This window comes from Asparagus officinalis, chromosome 4 (genome assembly GCF_001876935.1).
Source record: "Asparagus officinalis chromosome 4, Aspof.V1, whole genome shotgun sequence".
In the NCBI taxonomy this organism is placed as follows: Eukaryota; Viridiplantae; Streptophyta; class Magnoliopsida; order Asparagales; family Asparagaceae; genus Asparagus; species Asparagus officinalis.
In genome coordinates, this window is record NC_033797.1 from 12,775,224 (window position 1) to 12,793,864 (window position 18,641).

Genomic DNA, 18,641 nt, shown 5'->3' on the forward strand with positions numbered 1-18,641 from the left:
CGTTGCGTTTTTGTTGTGTAACGCAGTTTGTAAGTCTGGTTTGGATCTTAACGCACTCTGAGAGTGGTTTGCGTTCTAAACGCACTCCTGAGATTGCTTCTGCAATCACGCCAGTTTTGAAGCTGCGTTTGATTGCACAACGCAACTGATAGGCTGCGTTTGGTATAAACTGAACTCACATCTTTAGAGTGGGGCTGCTCGAGTAATCTTGCAGCTTAAAGGCAAGAGGTTTCCTTTGGCCATAGGAGACCTCACAGAGAGTGGGGTAGAGGATGGAACCCCGTCCGTTAAAGGATGGGACTGGTCTTGGGCTAACATGAATTTTAATCATGTTTGAATACATTTTGAACACGACGAATACCTCGTGCTTCAAAGAAGGCAACACGCAGGGTCGTGTTTAGCTTGTAACACAAGACAAGTTTTGCGTTTTGCATATTGAAACGCCAGTTCCTGGCGATCTGCGTTGGAGGTCAGAAACGCATCCTACTGAGAGTTGCGTTAGTTTGCGAAGCGGCACTCCTGAGAGTTGCGTTCTGGTTCTGGGACCACTCTTGAGAGTTTGCTTCAGCGCAAGATCAACGCAGGTTGATATGTCTGCAGTTTAAATGATAGAACGCACTCCGTGAGAGTTGCGTCAGTCTGAAACGAACTCGCTGAGAGTTGCGTTTCTGCCAATATCAAACGAGTTTGTGAGGTCTGGCGTCTTGGTGTTGATCGTGCCTCTGAAGGCTATGTTTTATCTGGGAAAACGACACACCTGAGGGTTGCGTTTAGCTTGGCTTTCTGCAGAGCTCAATGTTGAGTGCTATAAAGCAGGAGTTTGCAGTTGATGTGGAGGGTCGCTTATTTTTGCGTTGCTGCGAATTCGACGTTTCCCTTTAGCAGAGGGGACTGTTGAACAGATGCAAGCCCTCATGGGAGATGTCTTTAGATGATTTGCACAACGGACGCTTTAGTCTCCTCGAAAACTTTGTGTGGATCTTAGCGACATCAGCCTGTGGGCTAAGGATCCGAGGAGATGGCCTCCTCGTACTTGGCTGATCGAACTCGATGAACAGAGTTCAAACGGTCGTTCGCAGTGAAGATGAAGGTCGGATTGCGCCACCACTTGCTTCATCAGAAGAAGCTGAGTCCCAGCGGAGTCGCCATCTTTTGTTGTTTGTTGGAAATTTGATGGCAAAAGACAATGAAAGAAAATTTGAATTGTATTCTGCTCGAATAATCGATTACATTTGGGATTGCGCATTACAAGAAGAGAAGGGAAATTTGATCTCCCTTAATTAATTGGGTTCTCACAGGTGGCGATGGAGTGGCTCCCCTCGAAGTGCTCGGCGTCGAGTTTGCTCGCTCCGTTGAACGTATCCGAACTCTTGATTACTAGAACGATGTCTCTCATTCATGATTGAGCGCTGTGGAGAACTTGCGTGGGGCAAGTTTGAAACAAATCTTGGACGGAGTTGATAATTCTGAACGAGGTTTGAAGAACTTGCAGAGGGCAAGTTTGAATCTGATTGCGAGTTGATAATTCTAACGCAGTTTTAGAAGAACTTGCAGAGAATTTTGATACTCTGATCGATGTTGATAACTCTGAACCGAGTTTGAACTCTTGAAAAAAGAGTTGATTTGAAGCGAAAGTTCGTTACATAACCAGGAAGAAGCTGCCTGTTTTGGTCTCAAGCCCAACATTTCCTTCAAAGTTAGCCGAGATCTCTCCTTGCTGCCCAAAAAGAAGAGATTCCATAAGAGGCAGAGCCCAGAGCCACAAAGAGCCAAAAGCGCTCTTTCCAACTTTGCCAACCGTGAACTCAGTTGAGTTTTCCCCATTTATAGGATTAGAGGGTTGGTAACTACCGCCCTTAATTGCCGCTCACCTAATGGGGCGGAATCCCTCAGAAGTGGGGGAAACAGTTCCTGGAACTGTTCATTACGTGCTTTGAATGAGTCAAACGCACTTGAAAAATAGCGTTCAAGGCCGAGCTCTGGCTTTTAGACTTAAAAAACGCAGTAGTTGGGCTATTCTGATGGTGTACGCACGTCGGCGGTGCCGTAATTGAACTCTGAGTACGGCAGAGTTAGGATTGTTTAGCTGTAAAAGCACAATTCTGCTGTAAACGCCACAGTTGGCGTTATAAAGGGCTGAACAACGCACAGTTGAGGCCATAAACAGCACAGGTTGGCTTTTTGAAACGCACAATTCGTGCTGTAACGCATCAGTTGGGCCGTAATACGACACAGTTGTGCTTTTTTAGAGATGAATCTGGGCGTTTTATGGCTGAAAACGCAGAGTTGTGGCCTGTTTAAGGCTGAAACGCACGAGTTGTGCTGTTTTAGAGATTAAACTTGCGTTTGATGGTTGAAACGCAGAGTTAAGCCTGTTTGGGCTGAAACGCACATGTTGTGCTGTTTTAGGATTAATTTCTGCGTTTTGATGTTGAAAACGCAGGGTTGAGCATCGGTGCGTTTTGACTCTGTATGCAAGGAGCGAACCTTAAGCGGGCTTGGCGAGATCTTCAGTGCTAAGTCCGCAATGTTCTGCGACGATACGTCTCAGCGTTGCAGATTGGCTTCGAGAAGCCAACTACTGCTTATGAAGAACAGGTCATAACTTTCAAAGTAGTCGGTAATTGGACAATTTATATGAAAATCGGGCTATCTTTGACGAGAAGGAGGCCACTCGAACCTAGACGAAGAGCTTCGGTTGCAGCTTCCTACCGTTTTGCCAAATTCCTTAGCGTTGAGAGATTCTGGCATTATATGAAGAGACCGTAATTTGTATTTCTTTTGCTTAGAGGCTTTGCACAGATTCGTCCCTCGTTGTAATTTCGTCTTGGTCATGCTTGAAATACGAGAGTCATCAGAGTTGTAACTCTCGAATGTTGATTGTGAGCGTTGGCATTGGGGCTTTCATTAGTTGCTGGTAAGGTCGTCAGATTGTACTCTACGTTTGAAAGATCCTCAATGTGTAGACCTGCCTTCTGGAAGTCGTCAGATTGTAACTTCCATCATCGGTGTTTGATGGGGGGATCAACTATCTATTGTTATTTTTAGACAGCCTACACTGATCCTCTTACTAAAGGATTGCCACCTAAGGTCTTTCATGAGCATACTGCTCATATGGGTGTGGTATTATTTGAGGATGTTATGTTTTAGTGGGAGTTTGTAATTGTGGTGCTTTATGTTTGGTTGTATTGTCTGATCAGAATAAAGTTTTCAGTTAAGTCACTCTGTTACATTATGTTTGGTTTTGACCTCACTAAGGAGGACCAGTTGAAAATAGACATGTACTGATCACATTGCATGTAATTTTCATGCTGCACATCCATGATTGATCTATGTCGTTTGATTGTATTGGTATATGTGACCATTGATGGGTCGAGTCACGATAAATGTGACGAAGGCCGCTTTGATCCTATATTGATATAGTCAATGGACGAGATTGTTCGAAAATACCTTTTCAGTGATAGCATTTTTTGAGCTCATAAGGTTATACACAATTTAAGGAATCATATGGTGCCCAAGTGGGAGATTGTTGGATTTAATCTAATAAATCTATTTTTGGGCACATATGATTAATCAATGTGTATTGCTATCTTTCAGGATAACCCATTAAAGTGATCAATTAAGTTGGGTTAATTTGGTATTTAAATAAGTCATGGGGTTATATGTGCAGATACCAGGTTGTAATTATGATTTATTGAGGGGCTAAATTACAAAAGTACAACATCTATAAATAAGGGGTTATGTTCCCTAATCTAGGGTTACTACATTCTCTAATTCTCTTCACCCCCATCTAAGAGAGAAATTCGCCTAGAGAGAACCCTAAGGTTAGAAGATAAATACCCATCTCAAGATCAAGCAATGGATTCAGGTATAAGCTTCCGCTCTTTTAGATCATTGTTAATCTCTTTGAATTAATCATGGCTATATGGTTTTAGATCTCAAGTTTATGATGTAGATCTAACAAATCTTTCTAAGAAACATGATAAGTGTAGATTCTCGAATACTTTAATCAAGCCATCATGTTGCAATTTGTCAGCTAAACCCAGGTCAAGTGATAACCAAGTTTGACTCTCACCAAATGTAGGTGGGGTACGTAATACCGCCAACAAAACAATAGCAAGTGGCTAGTAAGTTCTCCTGAGTCAAAATTATAGCAAATAAGATAGAAAATCCTATTCTAGGCTTTGATAACTATATTTGATGGTGAATTTTAAGAAATTATTATGGGTAAATTACTATGGGTTTCATGATTTTACTGAAATCAATAGTTGTAAATTACTATAAAAAAAAATATCATGACTTTTTGTAGAAGGACATTGTCATTGACTCATTCTCGACAGTGGTTAGACTGGTGATTGTATGACCACACAGTAAGGATTGAAACGTAAGTATAAATGAGCAAAATGATCATTTTAAAATTTCCATTTATGTGGGGTTTTTATCTAAAGGATGGTTAAAGCAGTTATAAGATATTACAAATTTCATGATAGCTTCCTTAAAAACGATAAAGAGTTAAAAAGACTGACTATAATTTCTTCATAAAAGTGTCAATTTCCATGCGATTATATTTAAACCATATATCTACCATCGCCCATTTTCCACATGGTGCAGCTCATTCCAGCTCAAATCCACGAGAGCCTAAAATACTCGGTACCCAGTGAAGAACTTAATTATTCAAGAATTTTTCTCCATTACGCTCTATAAACAATAATCTAATGTACATAAATAAATAAAAAATTCAAAGGGGTCATTAGACTCATTACTGACTTTTCTTCGCAAAGCCAAACTTCTCCAGCATCATCAAGCATGCATGTGCAATTAGTTGCACATTAATACTGTATTGAGCTAATATTCCTTCAATCAATTTCTCAATGTATTTCAGACTGTCAAGCTGTCATTAATTATAGACACATCTAATGATTATGGTATTAAGTTTTTTTTTTTAAATATAAATGTGAACCTGGCTCTATGTGTTTCGTATTGACATAACCCATATCATAATGGCTACTCTGCATGTAATGGCGCATATTATTTCGTAAGGGGAAAAGAAATCCCCTTATTCATTTGGATATAGAGATATATTTAAGCATGGGATCCTCTCATCATCCTAATATTTCCTAATGAAGAATTGTGAAGAGTTGGGAGGGGGGTCCACAAGGATGAGTGAGAAAATGAAAGGCCATGATGAAAATGAAAGGATAGGATCTCCTTATTAGGAGATATTAGGAGCTTTTCATTAGGAGAGGGTCCGGATCACATAATTTCCTACAATAAAAAAAAGACGGTTATGGTCTGAGCATGATGCCTCTTTTAGCCACGTCATTTAATTAACTTCTGTTTCATGCAGATTCTAGTCAAGCTGTCATGAATTATAGGACTGCGTGATCATTGTGGTACTTAGTTTGTTCTTACCCCAAGACAGCTAAATGTAGAAAGGCTATCTCTGTTTGGTACAAGATTATTTTAAAATTAAGCAGTATTATTTGACCCAATCATTCACTTAAATAGAAGATGAGAGCAGTCATTGTGGGTCTACCTCATATTTGAGAATGAACAAAAGAGTCTGAAAAGCCAGAGTCTTTGTCATGTTCTCAAAGTTGCCAACATCCCATTTTCCCTTGCATTGAACCTCACTGTTGAGAATTATGGGCTCATATCAAGCACCACAATCTCCCTTGCTTTGTCTCTTTATAGCATCGCAAGAGTATTGATGAACAACATTAGCTTTCATGCTTGACCATTGGTATCATTAGGTAATTGAATAATAAATGAGTAGAGAATTTGTGCCTTCCATTTTCTTTTTCTTTACTTCTTATTGACTGCCATCCAAGGAGATATTCCAACAAAACCGTTGAGGAAAGAACTTCCTATATGCGATGACTATAAGAAGAATGAGACATATTATGAGATAGTTATTAGGGTATAATTATAGAAAATCTCCCAGAGTTCACAGGATTACTGAGAATCCCGTTAATTGTTTTAAAAATGTCAGTTGATTCAATATAATGATTACATCAAAAAAAAAATTTATGGTTATTTGACAAAGAAATGAAATAAGGGAAAGCGTTGCATTTAAAATATTAGGAGAATTTTTTCTTATCATTAAAAATCATAGAGAGATCTTCTGCCCCCTGTAATTTACTCTAGTTAATTATTAACATTATATTCCTCCTACAAATCAAAACTACATGCTCTCTGTTCCTCAATGTAACACAAATATTACCTTGTTGAATTAACAAGTGTAGAAACAGTTGTTTTTCTTTTACTGCACAATGTTTTTTTAATTTGAATTAATCAAAGATCTCACACTGGGAGTATGAATGCTATGCTTAGATTAGCCTCAGTCCATATGCTACTCCAGAATGAAATAACTGTTTATATTGAAGAGACGCCCTCAAGAAACAAAAAAAGCTTGCCCTATGAACGTGTTTATGTTAGTTATATTTAAGATCCAAGAATACTATGCATGAACATGTGAAAATATATGTCTATACAGTGTTAAAAAATTGGAAAAAAAAAACCCTAAACATGTCTCATGCATGAAGCTATTAAGTTCAAAGTTAAAATCAAGATCCCAGAGAACGAAAAAAAGATGAACTGACATCATCATCTTGTGAGTATCGCTTGAAATCATGCATTTACAGTGATACATTGAATCTGAAAATGTGAATAGAGGAGAAGAGGACCACAAGGGAACAAGCTCACATGGTTGCTCACATGAAAGGCTCCTCATGATAAACAAAAGGGCCAAAAAAAAACTAGCGGCCCTTGTCTCTATATTGAATCAGGATCATGCCGTATAACTTATCAGCAGTTGGTCTCAATAACAAAACTACTCAAAAAGGATTACAAGAGATAGTTAAGAGATGAAAGGGGAAAAAAAGGCATACGATCGTATAAAGCAAAGAGCAAATTGCTTTATGTCCTCTATAAAAGGAGCACATATGAGTGCCTGCCTCCTATGAACAAGCTCTTAACCAACTTTTATTCAGAGTGAAGATGGTTTATAGAACAGAAGAGTGCAGAACTACCAAACAGGAGTCCCTGAAGAAAAAAGGGCAAGAAAATGTGAGCAAAGTGAAGGAGCCAAAGCAAGAAGTTGTGAGATTGCAGAAAGCCTGCAAGTTCAAGAGGAGCTGCTTCGGCGATAAGGAAGACTCCGCTGCTGCCTCTACCATCCTCCTCTTAGCCTGTGTTGTCTGTACACCAAATTTCGTGTGAACATAGTACTGTTCCTTTTAGTCTTAATTTCTTTCTACCAAGGTTTCAGTTGACATATAATGTTCTTGATTTCTCTCCCTCTCTCTGTCAATCATTTGGTGCCTGGGAGCTGAGTTTTTTCAGTAGCTAAATGATTCCAGAAACAGGTACTCTTTTAGTTTCGAAAAGAAAATATTATGAAACATGGCGGTTAGGGCATAATCTATGATATGACCGGAATTTACATAGTGCACAACGTGATTAGTGATGGATATTCTGTGCATATTTCTCTGGATACATGTACCCATATATATATTTGTTTGTATACGTATATGTCCATGTATGTATGTGCCAGATGTAATATAAGGGATAATATGGAATGTTTTACTCGGTGATATTTTATGTCCATGTATGTATGTGCCAGATGTAATATAAGGGATAATATGGAATGTTTTACTCGGTGATATTTCTCGACAAAGTAGTTGATAAATCAGAATGGTAGGGGGGAGAATATGGACACTCAACGAAAGCAGCTAGTTACCCGGGTACGATACATGTACAATATATGGGAATCTTGATAATCTTCATGAATATCCAAGAACATTTCATAAACTGGCGCAAGGGCACACTTAACTACTGTCGCGTAAAATACAGCACTTCTTTCCTAAGCATAGTGAAGATTCAGTCCGGCTCCAAAAAATGTAATAGTGGTTCTGAGCACTCTCGTGCTGCATTTTAACATTTTTAAAAATCACAGAACAATAGAAATGCCAGTCATGTAATGCCAGTAACGTAATTTGAGCAAACCTTCATCATCACATAACCAAGTATTCCTATAGCAGATTGCCGTCAAAGTAAAGTTTCTACTACTTAATTTGACAGTTCCAGTTTGGTGTGCAAAAGTCTCAAAAGTAAGAATTTCCACAGGACGATTCCAAATATACCAATTCGAATACCAGGAGCATACGACTTTGGTCTCTGCAGAGAGCTGGTTACGTTAACAAACCCCTAATGCAGCAACTTGTTCAACAAATATAACCATTATAAACTATAATGCAACCTATAAGATCCATTCAAGTTTGTAGATATCGAAACAGATAACTCGATGATGCTGATATATAACTCATCGCTGAAAATATTACTTGAGCTCCTTGATATCGAAACAGATAACTCGATGATGCTGATATATAACTCATCGCTGAAAATATTACTTGAGCTCCTTGCTCACTTTGGTAAAAGGTGTCCAAGAGAAACATGTTTGCATTATAAATAGATGTATTGAGCCTCACAACAGGGACAAGGGAAGGAGAAGAAGCCTACGGCAATTTAGGCTCACATGACGACATACATAGAGGCCTCACTGTATAAAGACAAAGAAAGCTTAAATACCTACAAATATTTGTCACAATAAGAAGCAGGATACGACCTCTATCTCAAGATAAAAGCTTGAAGGTTTCAATCCTTGCATTAAATAATGGGACATATTCAAAGATTAAAAGTCTCTGTAAAAAACAGTTACCTATCTAGTTCTTAGTTATCATCGATACCATAAGCCTTTTACCATCAAAACTTTACCGGAGGCAAAACTAACAAACAGAACAGACTGTTGAATAAACAAAAATATTGTTCATTTCTGAAGCAGATACTTCGGATTGGAACAATGACATCAGGAGAACTTTTTATAGGACACTGAAAAAAAATAATGGCGTCTAATTTATTGCATCAAATTATATGACCAGATGTGGATCATTTTCATATGACTCAATGTATCGTAGTACTATAATTAAGCATACATGTTTGGTGTCTGATATATGAACCATGCTTATGTTTAACTGCAGGACGTGATCCCGACGAACAATGCTAAGGAATCCCATTTTCTATACTCATATTCGGCAACAAAAGAGTCATTAATTACATCCCTCAATAACTGGGGACTTCATATGTCAATCTAATAATTTTTAGATACCAAATTTGTTGTAAGTGAAAATATTGGACATAATTCATCCTAAAAAGTAATTGATGAAGAAAGCTCCGAATTCCCGGCTGATTGATGTTCTTTGCTCTCTGGTTTCCAACTTGCCGTCCACAAGAGCTAACAAACTCTTCTCTTTGTTGCAGAATAAAGTTATAATCCTCTCCATAATTTGCTAAAGTGACTTTAAACGATATCATAAGAATCTATGCGTAAATATATTATTCAACTATTGATTTAAGTTAAGCATATTTAAAAATTTGCATGACAATCAATGCTCTGACTCCGGAAAAAGGCTCTCAACTTGTGAGAAAATATGCTAGTAACTCAAAACCCTCATCATGACTTTAGAATTCTAAAGTGAAATGTGGCACTAATTCCTCTTTTCTCTTGGTCGTAAACAAAACCATGTCAACGTTCTGACAAATGTAACAGTTAACGAAATCAAATTGTATAAATCTAAAATTTAGGTTGTGGATGGAAGTTTACGTAAAAATCATTTTTCCTCCCTTTTCTTTTATGCCTGAGCGAGGATTCAATTGTGAGAGACCAAGAAATAACGAAGGCCCAAAAACTCTCCTAAAGTCCGAACAGAGATGCCCAACTTCTTTTCTCCAAGGCCTAGCTACAAAAATTTTCTCTTCTCCATTGGCCCAACCCTGAATATTGTTTAGAGATAAGATAAAATCTTTTTAATGTTTTGATTTAGTCCCTCAAATCTTGTTAGTTGTCTCCGACTACTCCCTGTCGCTGTCCCGTCTAAATCGCTAACTCATGTTAGTTGTTAACCACATCTGATGAATAACATTTCTACACACAATTAGTAGTCTCCGGATATCATTTTCAAAAAATTTACAGAAGAGGTTTTCTATAAGGGGCTGTTTGGTTCGTTTTTTAACTCGTTGGAAAAGTTTTACACCGCCTCCACATCAGATTTTTCGTGGCCACGTAGGATATAAGCTTTCCGTCGGTTTCTTTTCCCATCTTTGGTTCGCTAGGGTTGAAGAAGGGAAACTCGGTGAAAATCGCCGTCACATCAGATTTTTTTCTCTCCCCCAATTCCTTCCTCAACCTGGTGAAATCGATGAAAACTGCAGCCACGTCAGCTTTTTGCCATATAAACAAAAGTTTTTTCTTTTTTTCCATGCGAACCAAACACAAAAAAAAAAAATACATTGGTTTCCCACCATTTTTTTTTGTGCGAACCAAAGCGAAACAATCTATTTTTTGGAAAAGTTTGGAAAAATCAAAACTTGTGTTTTTGTACATGGAAATGCATTTCCCTATATCTAGGAAACAAACCAAACAGCCCCTAAACACAAAATATAACGGGTCTGGGAAAACTCATATCTGGAATATAACCGGTTTAAAGATGTCGGTTTGGGTTAGAAATAAGTTAAACTGGGGGATGTACCTTGAAACCCATGATAAAAAGTTATAAAATTTGAGGTACTAATTTGTAATAAGTACTAGGATTTGGGGGGCTAAATAACTATTTCAATGTTTTGAGGGGTTCTATTAAAAACATTAAAGATTTAATAAGCGACCAATGTCAGCAAAGCCCAGGAAAAAAAAAAGGAAAATTGCTTAGAGGAACTCCAAAAACTTAAGTTATGCACCCTCCTCTCCAGCCGAAAAACCAATGCTCCCCAGCCCTTATACCGAAACATGAGTGCAACTAACCCCAAAACACTGTACAAACCCACTACCCAACAAAACTATTTTGAAATTACTCTTCCCATTTAATAACGGAAAAAAATTGCTCCGGAAATTCCCCTTCTATGCGTGATTTTCGAAACCCTCCTCTGCAACCAATTTTCGAAACCCTCTTCCTCTCAATATCTTGCTCCTCCACCGCCGCCGACGAGAACCCCTACAGGTTCACTTTGAATCGTCTTTGTCGATGCTCCAATCTTGGTATTCTCTCGCCTACTCGTCCGCAAGCTCGTCGTCCACCGATAAGGACCCCGCAGACCGCAAGCTCGTCATCCGCTAGCTCCGACAAGTCCATCTTCTTCACCAAACCCTCAGTTTGCTGAAAATACAGGATGACGAATTCACCATCTGCATCATCTGAATTATCTGAATCAGCAACAACAAAGGTTGAGTTGTAAGTATAAACTGAATTATCCACATTTGGTCATTTATTTTGTTTGTCATTGTGAATTTATCCACAGTAGAACCCTAAGTAGATTTAGTTTCGGTTGTGTTGTGGTCTACAGCAAGGGTGATATCAGAATATGTTATAATATTTGTGGATATTGTGAATTCATGGATGGAATTGTTCCACGAATGAGGGTCGAACATTGGAAGGCTTATGGATCCTCCAATTTTCAAAACTATATTAGTTTTGGAGCAATTCCATCAGACAAAGTCATGCAACTGTTAGATCATCTAGATTTGGCCACTGGAAAGTTTTTTTTTTAAGAATATTCAAACGGGGACAAGACGAGCCTACACATTTGATGTAAATCGGGTGCAAAAGCATACCTGGTTCAAGGATGAATGGGAGAAACCAGAAGAGAATTGCGATACCGCGAGTAGGATATGGAGTACATACTTCAACAACAAGCAATAAGAAAAATATAAGAGTGGCCGAGATTACCTTGAGGCCTTATTGGATAAACTGGTTCAGTCAAAAAAGAAATCGGATGTTTTTACTTTTGTTATGCTTCAAATCCTTTATCAACTCACAATGATATGGACTCCAACCGCTAGAATGAATGCACCGCGGCATATGTTCAAGTATATGACTCGGATAAATGTGGTTGATCATTTTTCATGGGCGACAATCATCTACAATGAATTGTGGGACTCTTTCAAAGCTGCCAAGATAGCTAAAAAGGGGCATACATATCTTAACGGCTGCGCTCCCTTACTATCGATAAGTTATCTGTGTTATTTGTAATTAATATGTTGCATTTGCACCTTATATGTGATCATTCTTATTTACATGTGATATATCACACTAATATGTGATGTTTGTGCCTCATATGTGATATTTGTCCCTTCTATGCTTTGTTTAATTGTGATATTGTAGTTAATACGTGATATTTTCCCCTTATATGTGATTATTGTCTTTTACATGTGATATATGATACTCATATATGACGTTTGTGTCCCATATGTGACATTTATCCCTGATATGTATTGTTTAATTGTGAAATTTGTAGTTAACATGTGAAATTTGTATCTAACTTCTGACCTTTGTCTTTTACATGTGATATTTGTATCTAACTTGTGATACTTTATTGATTGAATATTGCTTTTTTGAAGCTATGATACTATGAGATAACAAACTGTTAGGAATCTTGACCCCAAGATTAGTTTATTTTGATGATAACAAATATTATATGTTGTGTGTATTATATGATAATATTTGTTTTGTAGTATCAAAACTATATCAACAATTATATTCTAAGAGATACTCAAGACATAGATGAGTTCAAGGCAAAATGAAGCAAAGAATAAGATATACTGTATTGTCAAAATATAATTTTACATTTTCTTTGCTTAGAAATTTGTACAAGCCTTGATTACTCACACACATGCACACACATAGTGTTAGAACACATTAACACATGCTTAGTATGTTGGTTAATAATAGAAATCCCCTATGTTAGCCATTAGAGTTTATAGATATTGAGTAAGTCTTAAAATATTTTATTTATTAGAAATCCCCTATGTTAGCCATTAGAGTTTATAGATATTGAGTAAGTCTTAAAATATTTTATTTATACCGCTTAGTGGAAAAACTCAAAAGACCAAAGTTGTAGGTCTCTTCAACAGCTTTCCAACAAATCTTAAATCACCTCATTCTAAGGTCGGATGAGAAAGTTACAGTCAAAATACTAAAAACAGAATTCCAGAATCTGTGAGTTTACAATGTGGTCGACTCCTATACCTTGTAGTCGACTACTAAGAAATTTTCTGACTTCACAGAGTCTGTTTAGACTCAGTGTAGTCAACTACTATGACTTATAGTCGACTACAGATGTAGTTTTTCCAGATTTCAGGTTTTGAATAAGTGACTGTTTATAGTCATTTTGTGGACGTTAATTGGGTTTAAATTATGTCATTTCAGAGGCTATAAATAGGTTTAAACATCAGAAAACAAGCACAAAGTTTTTCACTTATAAGATTCTTATATTGTGCAAATTAACTTTCTAAACTTTTAGTTTTTCGATCTGTTTTTCCATAAAAGAGAGTTTCTGATATTGCCTTTGTTCCTATCATTCTTAGAGCTTGTTTAGGTAATATTCAGAGAGTTAAAATGATTGATAAACCATTATTACATGTTCACATCCACATCAAGGTTTATAGGATTAGAATTGTATATTGCTTTAAATGGTTCTCTTGGTTTATAAGAGGGGTTGATCTCTTGATTTAGAGGTCGATTTACAATTGGCATGATATTGTCAATTGGATTTATAATTTACATGGTCTTATAAATTGGTCAGGTTTGCTTTTGATTTTGTAAGGTTTCAAAATCATAGTAGAAACTCTCAAGCAGGATTTGCTTGGGGACTGGATGTACACCGGGGAAATGGAACCAGTATACATGCTTGTGTTTGTGATATTCATTTTCTGAGATTAACATTCTTTCTTTACAATTTATAATCTACTTTGCAAACTTACCCTCTAGTGTTTAAGTGTAAAGCTTCCATAGATTTTTATAAGAGCGCACTCTATTCTTATGGGTCACGATCCTACACTTGGTATACATAAGCAAAATCAGACCCTACACAAACATCAATGAGCCAGCCAGAGTCAATGATTCCAAGTCATCAATGACAAACTAGATATTAGAAGGTAAGAAAATAGGTTCGTTGCGGACTGCAATGATTATGAAGAAATCAGAAGCCGTAATCTAAATCTTACCGGAGCAAGATATACCGCGGTATGTCCATGAGGAGATCAAGCAAGAGCCTAGAAAGATGAAGGCAAAAGGATAGGAGGAAGTTGACTCCGAAAACTATTTAAGAAAGAAAAGAGTTTAAAACGAGGAAATGAGTCAATCGACTATTGCATTGGTGAGATAAGTTTAATTCTTATGTGATTATTGTTTACATTTTGACTGTGGTAATAGTCTTTGTTGCATTGGTGAGATAAGTTTAATTCTTATGTGATTATTGTTTACATTTTGACTGTGGTAATAGTCTTTTATGTGATTATTATTTATTGCTAATTCTTATGTGATTATTGTTTACATTTTGACTGTGGTAATAGTCTTTTATGTGATTATTATTTATTGCATGTGACTGTTATATGTTGGCTGTGATAATAAGTGTTACTCTATGACTTTTATCTGTTTTCTGTAATATTTACATGTAGACTGTGGTACATTGTTATATGTGCCAATTGATTATTCCCTGTGATATTTGCCAGTTTATTATGATAGATGTAGTGTTTATATGAACTTTATGTGTGCACTTCTTATATGTGGCATTTGCTCACTGAAACATAATTGTTAATGTAGACTAAAGTTTATGACAAGCTGTCAATGTTGAACAAAGTCTATGAGCAAGAACTTGTTGCTCGCAGCGTTGATATGATGGCCATTAAGGCCGATATTGAGAAAAGATTTGCTAAACAGAAACAAGGAAGAGGAAAAAAAGATGAGGAGGTAATAACTTATTTCCTGTTTCATGTGCCCGTTTTTTCTTTGTAAAGTTTCATTTATTGTCTTGACATTTATGCAACCTCGGCTCAAATAGAGAGAAAAGATGAGACAGAGAAAGAAGATGATCAAGGCAAAGAAATGGAGGAAGTTAAGGATGACAGAGTAGACATGGTCATTGAAGTTGAGGAGGTAACACTTAACGTAAATCTTGTGATAATTACTTACTTCCTGTGATGCTTACGTGTTACCTGTGGCAATTACTTATACTCTGTAACAGTTAATAATTTCCTGTGATATGTGCATGTTTCCTATGATATTTGCATCTGCCCTGTGATACTTCCCTATTATTTATGGAAGATGACTATTTGTTGTGATATTTATACACTCCTATGATAGTTATTTTACTTTTGTGACTTAAACAATTTGTCTGTGTCATTTGCTCATTATTTGTGATACATAAATTTCACCTGTGATATTTGCTCATGTCCTATTTTTGTGACATAAACTTATTAACTGTGATCTTTATACAGCCTGAAGAGGTGAAAGTAACTGACGAAGTTACTGAAAATAAAAAAGGAAGGAAAAGGAGGGAGGAAAGAGGTGAAACGTTGAAAGAATTTATTCAGGGGCTACAGGCAAAGAGCTAGAGAACAACAAAGAAGCCCAAGTTTTTAGAATCTCCATTCCAAACAGTTATCCCTAGGAAAAGAAGCAAATGGAAGAAAGTTGTCTTTGTGGTGAAAGATGATGAAGACAAGAGGGAGAAGGAAGAGGAGAAGGAACTTGCAATTTCATATGCCAATATGAGAACATCTGTAGAAGAGTTATGGAGAAGGGAAAAAACTAGAGAAGAAAAAAATATTGGGGGTGTTGAGTATGGGCATTTCTTCTCTGCAAGACTTTGATATCAGGTTCCCGGGAGCGGTCGAAGAAGGGTTTTATCAAAATATCACTATTCAGGATGTTGTTGATTTATCGGATGATGAAAACAAGTGGCTTCAACATTTTCTGACGTTAAAAGTGGACAAGTAACTATTAAGTAGTTATTTATGAATTTCATGTGAGATATTTTCATACCGTCTGTGATAGTTAGTGATTTCCTGTGGCATTTACCTATTTCTTTGTGATAATTACATTTAGTTTGTGATAGTTACTAAGTTCCTGTGACATTTACATTTACACTATGATAATTACTATTTTTCTGTGATGTTTAGTATTTAGCTATGATATTTACATTATTCTATGATAATCAGTGGTTTTTGCGTGACGTGTATGTAAAACCCCGTAATACTGAATGTTGTGAGATATAATAATAAACATGTTATATGGTGATAAATAACATTTATTGATATTTGAGTATGCTAGGAATTGATTTGAGATCAATCTGATACATATATATGAATATATGAGTGCAAATGCACAAAACATGCACGAGAAAAAAATGACCAGTTAAGAGTTTATAGATTTTACATAACTATGTACTTAAAATCTGGGAAAACTCAAAATACTAAAGTTGTAGGTCTTTTCAACAGCTTTCCAACAAATCTTATATCACCTCATTCCGAGGTCAGACGCGAAAGTTATTGCCAAAATATCAAAGATTATTTTCCTAGTCAGACTAGGTTTCCTGGTTCGGGTCAAATGAGTTTATTTTGGGTTTGCATATATATAGAGATCATCGACGTGTAGTAAGGAGAAAACGGGTTGTTTGCACTTCTAATTGCTTGCTGGTTATCTCAGAAGGTTAGAATGACATTTGAGGTAAGATTATCTTCATCCAAACCTATCCCCATAGTTAAATAACTAGTGTAGATGATTAATATGATGTTGAATATGTGTTCATGCTTTAATCTTAACCTAAGGTGTTAAAAGTCAGATTTTTGATAGTAAACCTTAAAACAAATGATAGATTAATAATTTTTTCTTACTGTTTATGATAGTATCATGATCATGATCATTAGTGTTTTTCATAATTTTATTCAAATATGAGAAATTTAAGTGATGTACTATATATATGTTTTTCTGCAGAAAACTGCAGCACTTATATAATTTTTAATTGAGAGTTTAAGATAACAAACAAAGTCCAAATTTAACCAAACTAGTTTTATATGAAAGATATATGTATCTAGTTTCTAAAACAGAAAATCATTCTTAGAAAGAGTTTATATAGAGAAAGATATGTTATATTTACTAACAACATGTCTTGTAGAAAAATGGCTGCACATATATAATGTTTAACTGGAGATTTGGGATAACAAATGAACTCCAAACTGAACCAAACTTATGTCATTTGAAATATGTGTGAATCTAGTTTTCAAAACATAAAACCATTTGTAAAAATAGTTTTTCTAGAGAAAGATATACTTGTTTTACTAACAGATATCACGTCTGTTTTTCCTGCTCGTTTTGTGGAGCTGTGTTGCGCCGTTTTGAGGTGCGTTCGTGGAGTTTTGAGCCGCTTGATGTTATACGTATAGTCATGAATATGTTATGTTATACATTTAAGAATCCGAAGGGGATTATGATAAATTTTGATTTGATCATATTTGAATTTGATATAGTTCATATACATGTTGGATGTCGTTGATGAGCACAACTTAGTACTATATGTGATAGTGCGTCGACACACCAGATATACACAGTTTATACATGAGGTGGATATCATTGATGAGCTCAGTTCAATACTACATGAGGTAGTACGTCTATATTCTACATGTACATGCCATTGAATCGGATTTTAGGAGGCTTGATCTAGCCGTCCGTTCCGCACTAGGGTGCGATGAGGCTCGTGAGCTATATTTCTAGGATGCCTATTTGGTAGTCCGTCCTACACTCATGTTATGCACTGAGATCATGATGATACTAATGAGCCGTGTACACAGTTCAGGATACCTACAGGGTAGTCCGTTGCACTGAGACAATTACTTAATAGCCTAAGTATGACAGATGCTGATTATGAATACGACCTATCATTGAACTATATAACTGAGATGCGTTACTTTTGAAAGTATACAAAATTATGTGTTGGTATTTTTATTCTATCTCTCCAGTGATTGTGGAAGATATTATAAATACGATGTATTGATATCTTATTTCTTTTACTGTCTTTTTTTACTTCTTAGTTGGGATCAATGATTAGAGATTCACAATTTTAGACTTATGGTATATACATGAGGGTTTTCTTGTTTGGATTATTTCGCTCGACGTACCAGTCTCGTGTTATGGATTTCTAATTATTGGTTTCATTAGATTGTCTTTTCTTAGTTCAGTATTAATGTTTAGATATATGTAATTTAAGACTTATGGTATATACATGAGAGTTTCCTTGTTTGGATTATTTCGCTCGACGTACTACGTCTCACGTTGTAGGTTTCTAAATGTTAATCCTACTTAGATACGGGGAAAATGAGTCTAGGTAGACTATGCTTAATAGATATAGCCTTCACTCCATCTAGTAGCCCTTTTCCTGGGGGTGGATGGGGGAATCTTGCTGTAGCGCTCTGACGCTCTTGTTGTTGTTTCTTTTTCTTTTAAAAATACCTTTTCAGGTAGTTCGGAGTTTCGGAGAGCCGCGAGGTAACGAAGTTCTAACATAGTCGTCGTCGCGTATTTTTTACTTGTAGAGACTCCACTGTAGTTTTGAGTTTTATCCAGACATTAGAGTTTCATATTCATATTGTAAAGACAGTGTGCCTTAGTATGATTCTTAGTTGATTCATGTTGAGACATTGTTATTATTCAGATATCAGATGTATTATAGTTGAGACATGATTCTTTTCATTTGAGATATTTCTTCTATATCATGTCTATTACATTTATTCCCTTTATTTTACATGTTTGTACCTG

The 18,641-nt window shown here is 36.3% G+C and overlaps 1 protein-coding gene across 1 annotated transcript; it reads left to right on the forward strand.

Moving 5' to 3' along the window:
- Positions 7,000-15,700, forward strand: LOC109838201 (vicilin-like seed storage protein At2g18540). Its single transcript, XM_020406660.1, has 6 exons — positions 7,000-7,197; positions 14,507-14,512; positions 14,652-14,798; positions 14,892-14,984; positions 15,326-15,395; positions 15,489-15,700. The coding sequence occupies exons 1-6, from the start codon at positions 7,000-7,002 to the stop codon at positions 15,698-15,700; spliced, it is 726 nt and encodes a 241-aa protein (XP_020262249.1).